Source organism: Lycorma delicatula, chromosome 12, assembly GCF_047948215.1.
Source record: "Lycorma delicatula isolate Av1 chromosome 12, ASM4794821v1, whole genome shotgun sequence".
Lineage (NCBI taxonomy): Eukaryota > Metazoa > Arthropoda > Insecta > Hemiptera > Fulgoridae > Lycorma > Lycorma delicatula.
This window is the reverse complement of record NC_134466.1, coordinates 39,802,159-39,816,417: the sequence shown is the minus strand read 5'-3', so window position 1 is coordinate 39,816,417 and position 14,259 is coordinate 39,802,159. Positions and strand designations below refer to the sequence as shown.

At 28.8% G+C, this 14,259-nt stretch overlaps 1 protein-coding gene across 3 annotated transcripts in view; it reads right to left on the bottom strand.

Moving 5' to 3' along the window:
• The window catches only part of Nuak (Nuak family kinase 1), a 121,805-nt gene that overhangs the window by 48,290 nt on the left and 59,256 nt on the right, over window positions 1-14,259 (bottom strand). For all 3 annotated transcript variants that reach the window (XM_075380484.1, XM_075380486.1, XM_075380485.1), the window contains exons 13-16: window positions 11,454-11,765; window positions 9,092-9,244; window positions 7,762-7,930; window positions 2,941-3,041 (exon numbers count right to left, since the gene is read on the bottom strand). In XM_075380484.1, coding sequence (XP_075236599.1) covers window positions 2,941-3,041; window positions 7,762-7,930; window positions 9,092-9,244; window positions 11,454-11,765 — 735 coding nt within the window. The remainder of the gene's footprint in view (window positions 1-2,940; window positions 3,042-7,761; window positions 7,931-9,091; window positions 9,245-11,453; window positions 11,766-14,259) is intronic.

Below are 14,259 nucleotides of genomic sequence, written 5' to 3'. Positions count from 1 at the left end.
ACATATTTTACTTTCATAAGGTCAGCAATTGTTTTACTAATTGTTATGAATTTCTCGGTCGACTTTGCGATAACGCCAATCTTTCTAACATCATAATCGAGTTCCCTGACGATGGAAGTGTGAATCGTAGCTGGCGAGGTTGTGAATAAATATCAGGATAGTGGTCTGTTTTCTTCTACACAGATTGCAACTGCCCCCACGTACAGCTCTACTTTCCAGAGAGGTAGCAGCGGTCTCTAACCTTTTAATTTTTCTTTCCAAATTTCTTGTTACACATCTCGTAGTAATTTGCTGTTTGAAAAGCTATTTCCTGTTCTGGAGTCATACATTTGGATCACTTTTTCGATTCGAAGTTCATTTTTCTATTTTTGCAGGGACAATTTCATTTCTTCTTGCAATGTTTTCATTATGCTAACCACTTTATTCACTAATGATGCTACTTGTTACTGACTTAAACATGTAGTTAAACATGTTTTAATTTATACCAAAATCCATCAGCAGTTTTTTTCTCTAGAGAGTATAAAATACACCTTGTGAAATTCACAAAAAGAGCTAGCACTGAATGTCTTTTGTAAAAGCATTACAATTTTTTCTAACATTATTCACCTAAAATTATGTCAACTAACATACAGTAAGTGTCACTTAGCACTCCTAACTTAGAAGATCTACAGAAATTTTTTGATACAGATTCAGTAGATAACATTTCATGTTACTTCACATCCTTCAATTTTCATTATATCTTTTCATTATAAGTTAAAACCTTATGTAAACTTTTGACGATTTTCAGTATTTTTTAAAATTTCAAATGCTTTAACCTTACTGGCATCATCAATTTTTGTATATATTACATGATATAATCATTTAAAACATAAGAAAGCCATTCCAAAAACAGTTCAAAGTTTATGAAAAAAAAATAATAACAGATGTTTGAACAAAACGTTTTATTTAACGTAAATAAACCTTAAGTTGCTTTTTTACATTGCTATAATGTATATTTAAGTTCTTTATGTGCCACCTGATGAGTTTTTGCACTCCTGCATCATATTCCTCCATATTCAGTTCATTAAGAAAACTAATTGCTTTTTTTTTCAATCTTAATTACTCTCAAAATACTTTTTTTTTAAAAAAAGTCTTTCAGTTCAGTAAACAGTTTGTAATCACTAGTAAGCTAGGTAAGAGGAAATTTTATGAACACACACACAGTTTATTAGTTGTTCAGTAAGACTACAAGGGACAAACCACCTTGCAAAATTTTTTCTGTACTTGATAAGAAGAATTATCATGGATAATGGTACAAGAAACAAATTAAAAAGTTTCATTAATTTCATCAGACATGACCCGCTGGTCCTGTCTGAGGAATTTATCTACTTGGTGCAGCGAATCATGTGTAATGGTAAACAGCTGATCAGTTTTGTCAATCATCATGGATGTTCTATCTATTGCCATTAAAATTTTGACACTAATGCCATCCTGATGATTTGTTCATTACATCTCCATAAATTTCCTTGATTTAATGGAGAATATCATGTAGTCACATATTTTTTGCATTATGAAATCTAATCACAGATCTTACTAGATACATAGTAGCATTCTCTATTTCCTTCTTCATTTTAATATGTAAAGAAACAACGTAAGTGTAAAAAATGTAATGAGAGCATGCACAGACTAAGGAGATAAGAGGCCAAGATCAAGTGAACAGGAATACACAGGTGGAGATGATCTCTATATAGGATGCAAGAATGGGTATTACTTTCTGGAAAACCCTCGTGCATAAGCACGACGAATGTTGGATAAAAAACTTGAGAATTATAATTATTTAATAACGGATGTTGATAAAAGCTTTATCTGTTTGGATATTATCCAAACAATTGACTAAAGATTCTATTCAGAATTAGTAAAAAATCCTTATACTTTTTTAACTAATATTAATTATATACCAAAGATTATAGCATAAAGTTCTTCACCAAAAACTATAGCATTAGAAAATAATTTTTCCAATGGATTTTTGTATACATATCACAAAATGAGATACAAACAAACATTATTCATTAAGTACTACACCAAAATAAGCAAATTCAAGTTGATAATTTGGTATATATATCAGTTATGATAAACCTGATCAAATCAGGTTCTTCTGTCATATTCAGCTTCATATTGTGATTTATGAAAAATAAAAAAATGATTTTATTAGTACTTAAAACAATAACATTTTTGAAAGGCACATTAAAGAACATTTAATAAATGAACAAGCCACTCTAAGGATGACCGTAACAGTTACTGAGATACAATTTTTAAAAAATGTCATTTTTAAATTTGGTTTGGATTTCACTTAAAACATATAATTAAAAATAATTTTCATCCCTTGCCTTCATGAGCAAAAAACTTTTATTGGTTTTTTATTTTGTTTTTCTTGTTAACTATTAACTAACTGACAATAGTGCACTTCTGCAGTTTTAGAAGGATGAATAGAACCCACCGGGGGTTGGTCTAGTGGTGAACGCGTCTTCCCAAATCAGCTGATTTGGAAGTCGAGAGTTCCAGTGTTCAAGTCCTAGTAAAGCCAGTTATTTTTACATGGATTTGAATACTAGATCGTGGATACCGGTGTTCTTTGGTGGTTGGGTTTCAATTAACCACACATCTCAGGAATGGTTGAACTGAGAATGTACAAGACTACACTTCATTTACACTCATACATATCATCCTCATTCATCCTCTCTGAAGTATTATCTGAACGGTAGTTACCAGAGGCAAAACAGGAAAAAGAAAGAAGGATGAATAGAACCATTGAAAAAAAAAATAAGTCTATAAGGATGAAGAGTTCTAGGACAATTTTACAAAAAATGTTTCCTACGAAAGTTTTGAAATGATAAAAACAATCAATACAATATCAAAACAAATTCAATAATTAAAAAGGGAATAATCAGGAATAAACCATACCTTGGAGAATTTTCAAACAAGGAGTGATGATGATTAAAAAGCCGTGGGAAAGCAGTTGATCTATTTTCTTCTGAGTTTAATCGGTGAGTCAAATTTCTTACCTGTAACATAAATTACAGATAATAAACTCTACTAAGTATGTTGTAATTAGATTATTTTGTAAATGCGTTATTACATAATTGTAAACTCAAAGGAACAATTATTAAAAGAATAATTAGCATAAATGCAATCCTATATTGTAATTTACTAGAACAATTTAAAGCAAATAACTTGGAATTTCACTTGTATGATGTTTACTGTCAAGATATTCTAATTTTTCATTTTACTTTTCTGGCAAATGTAGCTAGAATATTAAAGAAGAAAGTATGGTGATCATGACAAAAATGGGGTATGGGTTTTTTACAATCTTCATTGAACTAGTTCATGCAGTTCAACTTCATCTAGAAAAAAAAAATATATATGTGCATATGTGTGTCTCATTGCTTTTGACCTTATATCTCAGGATTTTTTCAAAATTTGTTAAGGTAGTGGGAATATCACCAAAAAACCAATTTAGATTTTCTGCAGAGGCATTTTAGAGAAAACATTATTTAAAAAAATTTGTTACCTACAATGGATATATAAATGAACCAAAAAAAGATTTTTCAAAAATTTACCTCCACCTCTAAAAATTGAAATATATGTTTTTTGTTCTTTCCTCCAATTCTCTTCAATTTAAATTCTTATATGGAGTTATCTAGAAATAGTTACATTTTTTTTAAATTATAGACCCTGGACCTAAAATGCAGAAAATTTTCTTTTTCTTATTTAACCTTTATTTGAAGAGGCTGTTGGATTTAGAGAAAACTTTACGTAAGCAAGTTTGTTAAGCTTAACCTATATATGAATATTATTAGAAAAATTTATCCCCAATCATTAAAAAATTTATATTCTGTTTTTTTTTTTTTTAGTTTTTATTATTAATAGCCTGAAAAGTCATACAATACTTTACCAGCTTTTTTTTATTATTATCTTCATCATTGAAGAAACACTACAAAAAAGTATTTGGAAATACAATTTTTTTTAGATAATCTATTTTTTGTACATATAAAATAATATTAATTGTAGTTTATACAGAAATTAAAAATGTACTAAAAAGAGAAGGAAAACCTATTTACAAATTTGATTAACAACCATGCTCAAAAGTATTATCAAACGAATTTATACCAATACAATACGGTATTGCTGTGATGAGTTTTAGTCAAACCTATTCTGGATTTATAACTACCTGCAATAAGCTTTTCATTTTATTCCAAGTAAAAGTTTAACAAATTCTTTTATTTTTGAACAATTATCTTAGCACATTTTTGAAAAAAAAAATAACAAAGTGAAGAATAGTAAAGAAGATTAAATGAAATTTTAACTAAATCTGAACAGAAATTCAGTAAATAAGTTAGTATGTGATTAGTAAACAAGTTAACAGAACAAAAAACAATTACTTTAGAGTATGGATAAATATACAAGGCATAAAGTTTTATAACACAATTAACAAGTTTATTTTTCAACCTTTAAAAATAAAACTCATTTTTTACATATTATATGACATAATTATGCATTATACAGAGTATATCATGAAAATCTCCCAGGACTGTCATAACCTATTTACTTGTAAAAATAATGGAAAAAGTTCATATAAAAATACATCCAAAAAGTTTTCGTTTGCGAGTTATGGCCAGTGAAAGATTTTGCTTGGTTTTCAGTTACCCCTGGTGACATGAGGTCGTAATGAAATCTTTAGGATGTTAATTAAGGTGTAAAATTAGTCATTCTTATAGTTTCTGATCTGAAAAATAGAATAAAATAGGTTCCAAAACCATATCTGCAGTAGTTTTTGAGAAATCTGGGATGAAAACCAATAAACTGGGGAACAAAGCCCTTGTTTTTTTTGTTTGACAAACAATAACTTTGTAACAAAATTCTTTGTTTTCTTTGTTATACAATAACTTTTCTTTGTTATATTCAACTTATCTTATAAACTATCTATAACAACATTTTTCTCAGAATTAAATTCTTGACAAGTTTTATGTGTTTATTACCCATTTAACGAAGTTATTGTATCAAAACAAAATAAAATTTTGGGAGCCCTAGTATCAATTGGACATTTTATTGATTATAATTACCAAAACAAGATTTAAGAATCAAAATTTCCAAATTTCAAATAAAAGACTTTAGATTTTGGGGACTCCCTTACTTTGTGGGGACAATGCAGTAAACATTTTTTTTATAAAGAAGTGATCCGTAACAAAAAAAAAAAATAAAAGTATAATTTTTATGATGGGAATGAAAAAAATTACTACTTAGTTTGGACTGGGGTATATTATAAGGGTGAAAATTGCTTAAATTTTAATTGTCCTTAAAATCACAAAGAAAAATAATTAATTCTTTTTTAATAATAAAAATTAAGAGTTAGAAAAAACAGAATATAGCATTTTTTTTTGAGGTGGAGAATAAATTTAAAACAAAAAAGTTCTAAAAGTACAAGGGTTGCTATTTATATTTCTGGCCTAATAATGAAAAAACAAATATTTATAATCTAAATTGGTTTTATTGTTTTTCAAAACATTCTCATGAAGATCAATACAGTTTTGCATGTGTTTGAACCAATTTTCAAAGCACTTTTTCTACTCCGATTGAGGTAACTCCAAAACATGCGTTTTAAATGCAACAACTGCTTCTTCAAGTGTCGAAAGTCATTGATCACGTAACTTTTTTTTGATGTGCGGGAATAAAAAAAAGTCATTGGGTGCTAAATCAGGGCTGTATGGTGGATGAACCATCAATTTGATGTTCTGGCCGGTCAAAAATTCCTTTGTTTGAGCTGATTGTGAAAGCTCGTATTGTCATGATGAAAAATGATTCGTCTCTTCTTCGACTTTTACTGAATTTCTCCAAAGACTTCTGGCAAACAAATGGTCATGTAATATTCAGAACTGAACGCACTACATTGCTCTAATGCCACTGTGGCCACATGACCGTAATGCTGAAGAAATAGGCACCGTTTGCTTCGATGTGCTTCTTCTGCAAACAACTTTTGTTGGATTTGGCTTGTCTTGGAAGACCCATACAGGCAATTGCTGTTTTGTGTCAGGGTCATATGCATAGATCCATGATTCATCACCTGTGTAGATGTTATACACAACCTTTGATGCACCTTGAACAAATTTTTTTCAAAATTCCTTGCACCAATGGACATGAGCCTTCTTTTGAGTGTTTGTCAGATTATGCGGGATCCAACCTGAACAAATCTTTTTTACGGCCAAATGAATATGCATCAGTGCATATGCATATGCATCATAAAACATCAGTGTTTTCTGACATAACAACCAATTTGGATGACCTTCATGGAATTCGTCCTGGAGCAAACATCGGCCACAATTGAATTCGTTATACAAATCTTTTTACAGTGCTGTAGGATGCTGCTTTATCGGCATATAAAGAATTAAGTTCATCTATGTCTTGATAATCCATGTCGAAAATTATGAAAAATATAATCGCACAAAAATGTTTACAAGTTGATTCCATTTTTTGCCCGAGATGAATTTTACAAGTTACTGTAAACAACACAAATCGCAATCAAATGACAAAATGTTCTTAAGAAGGCATTGTTCATTATAAAGATTTGACATTGTTGAACAATGTCAAATTTCCAATCGAAACGGTAACACTTACTGTTGCCAAGGGCAGAAAAAATAAAAACCAACCCTTGTATTTAAACATACGTTAACCTTAACAAATTTACTTAAGTTTTCTCTAAATCTAACACCCCCTCCTTCAATAAATCCAAAATGGGTGGAAAAATTAAATTTCTCAAAAAACTTTGCATTTTAGGTCGGGAGGTCTATAATTTTAAAAAAATTGTAGATATTTTTTGATAGCCTTTGACACATGAAAAGCTATCAAAAAAAAAATTAAAGAACATTAAAACAAAAGAGCGATAAAGCAAAAGAACAAAAAATGAATATTTCAAATTTAAGAGGTGAGGGTAGAATTTTGGAAAAAAAATTTTTAGGTTTATTTATATAAGCATCTAGGTAACAAATTTGCCAAAATAAGGTTTATTTCTAAATTGTCAGAGAAGAATTGGAATTAGTTTTTCTGCAATATCTCCCAACCCCTGAATAGATTTTGAAAAAAAATTAATATCATCAATGCCCCATATATAGAAATATTTGAAGAAAATTGGTTTAGTCAAACCTGAAATATGAGACCAGAAGCAGTCTAACATACATACATTCTTCTTTTGGTCTAGATGAACTCATGACCATATAATGTAGATTTGAAAAACCCGATACCCTATTTTTGACATTATCACCATACTTTCCCTTTTAATACAGCTAACATATTCTAACTATATTTGCTGAGTAAAATGAAATTATTATTATTATTAATTATTATTGCTTTCAAGAAATGTTAACCATTGCATTAAGAAAAGTACAAGGCAAAGCACTTCAAAAGTTTTAAGAAATTTGACAAAAAAAGGAAATTCTTAGATATGAATTTTAATATAATTTTTTTTTTTTGAACACTACTCACTCATACAGACACTGAACAAAAATTGGTGAATATATTATATACAGCCATCCTTGCAAAATATATATTAATGATTCATATCAAATCACAGAAGAACAAGACACATTACACATCCACTGAGGTGATTAAAAAAAAAAAAATATATATATATATATATATAGATGCATAATTACAATAAAGATACAAGTAAAAGGAATGCTCATCAGCTAGTAATACTGATTAATTAAATCACTAGGAAAAAAATTTATATACCCTTGAAAGTAATGTAGAAAATAAATTTTCAGCCGTTAGTATTTCAAAATTATCATCGTCTTCATCTGAACTAATACTATCAGCTGTTTCTAGTTGTTTTTTAGGTCTTCTTGCACTATGAAGCCCAAATCCTCTAGATGATAACTCATCTTCACTTTCATTCAATGAACTGTAAATAAGAGAAAAAATTAACACAATTATTAATTAGATGTAAACATCAGTAAAATCCATTCTACAATAATGTATTAATAGAATGTCAATAAACGGATTATTAATTATTTTATTAAGAAATCAGTAATAGATATGATCATTAACAAAAAAAAATTACAGAATGCATTTATCCAGCACAATGAAAAACGAATAAAATATCTTTTAATTTTAGAAATCTATTAAAAATTGTTTAAATTATAGATATTTATATCGACAACCTTTTATTTATAGGATATTACTTCCCAGTTGTGCCAGACATTGCAAAACCATTAAGTAGCATGAAAATTGCTAAATTATTTATGAACTACATTGAAAACATCGATGTTTAATCTAAAAAAAAAATAATAGATGTTTCAGACTGAATTCATTTTATTTAAAATGATGATATACGTTACAATAGCCTCCATAATTAAAATTTCCATACTTACAAACAACAAAAGATTTCAATGTAAATTTGCCAATTTTTTGACTAATTAACCTTCACATTTATCATGAGAACTTCACAACTTTTAAACCTGGTATCCTGAAAGTTAACTATATGTTTCCTGTTTTGATAGTTAAATAGGATTTTAAGAACTTTCTTTTTGGCACAATCCTTTGTGAGTCTTACCCTCCTTTATGATAGCTTTTCACACTACTCTACTCCTGAGCATTCCTACTCTATACTCTCCGTTTTAACATAGCCAAATTCTCCTTCGTTTCAACTGAATTGAAAAATAAATAAAGGCACACTCTAAAGATTTATTATTTGATCCCAAAATGAAATGTTTACAAATTATTATTATTTTTTTAATATAATCTTTACTTTTGGAATTTCTTTGATATTAATATACTATAATTTGAACAATATTAAACCCAATAAAAAAAATATAATGTTTTCCCCATTCACTCTACTACAAATTATAGTCTTTAGATACCTATCACCTACCATTCTTTACACAATCTATATATTTTCTCTCCTTCTTCTTTGCCATTTCCTCTCTTTGGCGCTGGTCAAGGTTTTTCCAACACGTGTTATATTTTTTTCATATTCAAATCATTAATGTAGTTTTATTTATCTTTTACTGTTATACTTATTTTTAAATTGAAAAAAGTGTATTAATAATAATCATACAATTACCTCATTCTTGTTACTGCATCAACACTAGGTGTAACATAACCGCCACCTTCAACAGCAATTGGTATAATAACTTCACGTGGAGATTTTCTGATGGGCTCTCCTTGACTAGTTACACTACCAGAATCTGAATCAAGTGTACTTTGTCTTGATAGACTAAAAAATAAATAGATACAAATGAATACATTATAAAAATGGCAGAAACAACATAATTTTTATAAACAATATTATGAAGGAAAAAAATTTCTACATCAAATTAATATTAGATCAAAAGAATGAATATTGAATACTATCTTTGATGGATATATTACCTCACAGTTGAATTCTCTTAAGCTTTATTCCTATAGTGAGTATATTAGATTAAAGAACAGCATATGGCTGGACAATTATACTTCAATTATCCTTCTTTCAACACAGACTGTGAAGGTTACATAGCTCACACATTTCATACAATATTTTCATAAGAAATGCAGATTTGCTGTAGTTTGCATAGACAAATCTTTTCTTTAAGTAATTACAGGTTTCTCATGTAATATAGTGATGATAGGTTAGCAAAAGATGAATGGATCTAATTTTTTGCTGTGAACACTTTTATAGGCCATATGTACAGTTGCTTTGTATATGGCTTATCAAAAGCTGTTTTCTGTAAACTTGGTTCATGAAATAACAATACACAAGTGTCAAAAACTAACCTTGTCAAAAGATGCATTTCAAAATACTAGCATTGAGCACATCCTGAATCTTTCAAAAATAAATTTCTTTTTCACCATTTCCCATATTTTTTTCTATGGGTGTCAATTTTTCTCAAAAGTGCATTGCATGTAATCATGAAATTTGTATTCGTTCAGAAAAATTTATAAAAACCTAGACATTCCCCTGACCATCAATTTAAGCTTATAATATAAAATTTTCTGCTATTCACTTTGGTTATCCATATTACATTAATGGCAAAATTTAGTTCTTAACATTTTTTCAATGTAACTCAGTTATAGTAAGTTCAGAAAAACAAATTTACATACACATACATATGAATATATAAAATATATATATTTAATATTATGTGAAATTTAAACCATCAAAACACCACACTAATTAGATAAGTTAAACTTTCGTATTAATTTCTAATAATCAACTTTCGCTATCCTGCATATTCAGTTGGTTTTGAATTCTATAACTTCGTTAAAATATATTCTTTTAAAAATTTGTCATTTTATTCTAAATTGTTTTCTGTTTTGAAATGTTGAATTGTGTTATGAAGACATATAAATTTTGGTATCCACTACTGGAATCCAATACAGTTTCATAATACAATTCAAAATTTCAAAACGGAAAACAATTTAGAATAAAATGACAAATTATTAAAAGAATATATTTTAATGTTACAGAATTCAATACCAACTGAACGTGCAGAAGACCATGAAAATCAATTATTGTAAATTTTCCAAATCTATTAAATTTTAATAGTTTAAAGGGCTTGTATAATGTGAGGGTAAAAATTGTCAAAAACAGTTTGCATGTGTATGTCAAATTGCTGTAAACGGCATTTTACAATAATTTAAAAAATTACTTTACAACATGACAAGAAAAAGTAATGCCATTTAAAATAATACACATGTTATTCATTATGAACCAGAAGAAATTATTTACTTTCAACCTCATTTAAATAAGTTATTTGAAAGTAACCATAAAAGAAATTGTAACTTCGTTATTTTTTATTGTATAGAATTAAAAACAAAAAATAAACTGCAAGTAATTTTGAAAATTTTAAAGAAAATAGATAGATATCTTTTATTAGAACCAATAGCTTTTATGTAATGATATATTGAGGTCAGGTGGCCTCAATTGAAGGGCATTGACCTATTTTTAAGAAAATAATTTTCCTTATTCAAAATTAATTTTACATTACTAATCTTCTTTTCTTAAAACACATCTTTGCATATCAAGTTGGCAATTATCAAGGCAATAATAGTTTTAGAAGCTACTACTAGGAACAAGCCACTCAATTAACTTTGAAACCACTATCTTATACTATATGGCTATGATATTCTTTTTCTTCCTATACCTCCTTTTCGTTGGATCTTTCCCTAAACTATCACTATGAACTAATAAATATTGTTGCTCACACTATATGTGACCGAAATGAATAGTTTTGTCCCCATGTTTCTACAATTTCTTTTCTTTTACCCCTATTCCTCTCAAAATTTCAACATTCAAAACTTGATTTGTCCAAGATCTTAAAATTCATCTACAGACCAACATTTTAAATAACTGAAAACTTTTTCAAGGATTGCTGAATTTAGGATCCACGTTTTACGAAAAACAGTGAATATGAAAAAAATGTTAAATGTATAAATAACTGAATTACCTCTGTGAATTATTTCTTGATATAGAACGTTGTTGAACAACTGGTTGTGGTTTGGGAGGTTGGGCGTCATGTTCAAATTGTATAGGTATAATATGTTCTCTTGGTTGGCTATCCTGTTTAACAATAGGTGGTGGCTTATGAACCAATTGTGGTTGTGAAGAAGTATGTACAGGCGTAGGAGGAGGTGGTGTATTTCTATGATCTACAACAGCAGCCACTGGGAAAATAACTTCTGATCGCTGTTGATATGGAGTTGTTTGTGGTGCAGAAACCATATGCTCGACTTCACTACGAAATTCTGGTTTTACTGGCCTGTTAAAAATAAAACTTTTTATTATTTACAAATAAACAGAAAACAAATTTAAATACATGAAATCTAATTTTGCATATAATTGTCTTTTCAGCTTATGTATTATGCTCATGAATTTCAAAGATCTCCAACCTCAATTTGCTGAAAAAGTGGAATAATTTGGAATAAATATGACTATTTGTAGTAGGTACGACTGACTGACACTCAATGAATGAAACTGCCAACAGCTGATGTGTATATACGGCTAAATTTAAAAGAAATTGTATATATCTTCTGAATCTTACACAAGTAAAACTTTTTTTTTGAAATTATATTGTTTTTTAAATACACAAAAACAGTGTTTGCTAAACATTGTAAAGTACAGTCATCTTTTCAGCTATAAAAGTTAAAACTAAAATTTTAAAATAACATTTTTCATCAAATAACATGTAATTTTGAATTTCATAATAAACATTTTTCCTCATAAATTATTTAAAAAAACAGATATACAAGTATAAAAATAACACTTCATCAGGTGTAACTGAAATAACGTCATTCCAAGTCAAACCAAGACATTCAAGCAGCAGTGACAGATAAGTTAAAAGCAATACTAGAAGAGAATATTGATAAGTTTTCTACAACTTTACACGGTATTGTGGATACAGAGGGGATTTCTAAAAAATATATATAAACCTATTTGCCACATTTTCATTTTTGTTTTACAGAAACATCAGTCTCATTAAATTGATACACTGTAAACACTCATATATTGCTAGCTCCACAAACTAAACATACAAAAAATGACACCAACATCTACACATTTAAAAATGATGCCAATATTAAAAAAAAAAAAAAAATTAATTCCTTTTAGAGAGCATTACAATGTAGATTACATTATTAATAGCCCATATATTTGTGTCTACAAACAAAAAACAATAAACAGAGTAACAGAAAAAATTAAGATAAGTTTGGTAAATATAAAATATGTATAATTGCAATCATATTTAGACAGGTAGAACAACAGATCATGTAATAACAGCAATATTATTATTAATTAATAATAAACCACATTTTTCAAATATAGTTTAACTTTATTTAATAAAACATAAATACAGTATATAAATTTAAATAAAAAATGAGCACATCAGGAAATTGAGTTAGTTCAATTAGAAAAGTATATACAATTTCTATCTGTATATATTAACTGTTAACACTAATAAAAACACATTATTTAAAAATGGACCAAACCAATAAGCAGTACCACCAGGAGTTATCATAATACATTAAATATAACAATCAGTCTAATGATAATTATCAGATATTTTATTTAATAATATACGCTCACTTATCTTATATGCTTATACTAATCTTATATGTAATTCATCTTAGTAGAGCATTAATTATCCAAACACTGGTCACTCGAAACATCAGTTATTCAAGAGGTCTACAAGTCAGTAACTTTAATTGACATACAATATGTAGTTTCTAATTCTGAAATACGGGTGTAAGCAGGATTTGGTAGCATGGAAAGATATTTCTTAACTTAAAGAAGTTTATAATTCTCTTTTAAAATGGATTTTACAAGTGCTAATTGTACAATAAAGTAAAATTATTCTTATTACAATACAAATATAATTAATGTTTTAAGAAAATAAAATCTCAATTTATAATATGCCAATGATAGTGTTTGTTTAGTGTTTTATCAGTACACAACCTTCTCCATCTGTTCGCCCACCCATCTGTGCATGCGTGCATGACGAACATTCAGCAATTAATGAGACAAATTGATTTAGACAAAAAAATAGTTCATTCAATGACACTGAAACTTTTTGAGGGTCAAGTTGGCAACCTTGGAACACATTTAATCAGCTGTTTGATCATAATTAATCTAAATATAACCTCTTTCATTGATTTCAGAATGTCAGCTCCGCTTAAAACATGTGAAAGAGTAACATTCAGTGATAAGACTTTTGCTATCAGAGGATGTAAAATCGGCAGAAATCTTCTCAAGAATGTTGAAACAGTATGGTGAAAAGTGTTTAAACCGCATTAATGTAAATAAATGGGTGGAACAGTTTTAATTCAGGCAGAACAAATGTGACTGATGAATATTGCTCTGGAAGACCAGTTGAAGTTTCGAGTACCGCGCTGCAAAATTACATAAACGATCTTATTCACGAAGATGTACTGAGAACAGTGAGTACTACACTAATGTACTCCAACAGAAAGTGAGACCCATAATAAGGTGAAAATGTCCGGACGCTCTCTTAAAAGGTGTGATTCTCTTGCATGACAACCCACGCCCCCACATCGCTCAGAGAACAGGAGGAACACTCGAAAAATTTGGTAGGGAGGCGTTGCCACATCCTCCTTACAGCCCACACCTCGCCCCATCCGATTTTCATTTGTTCGATCCACTCAAAGACTTTTTACGTGGCAAGCAGTTTGATGACAACAAAGCGGTCAAAAAGCAGTACACAACACGCTGTAGGAATCAGAAAGCTCACAGAACGATGA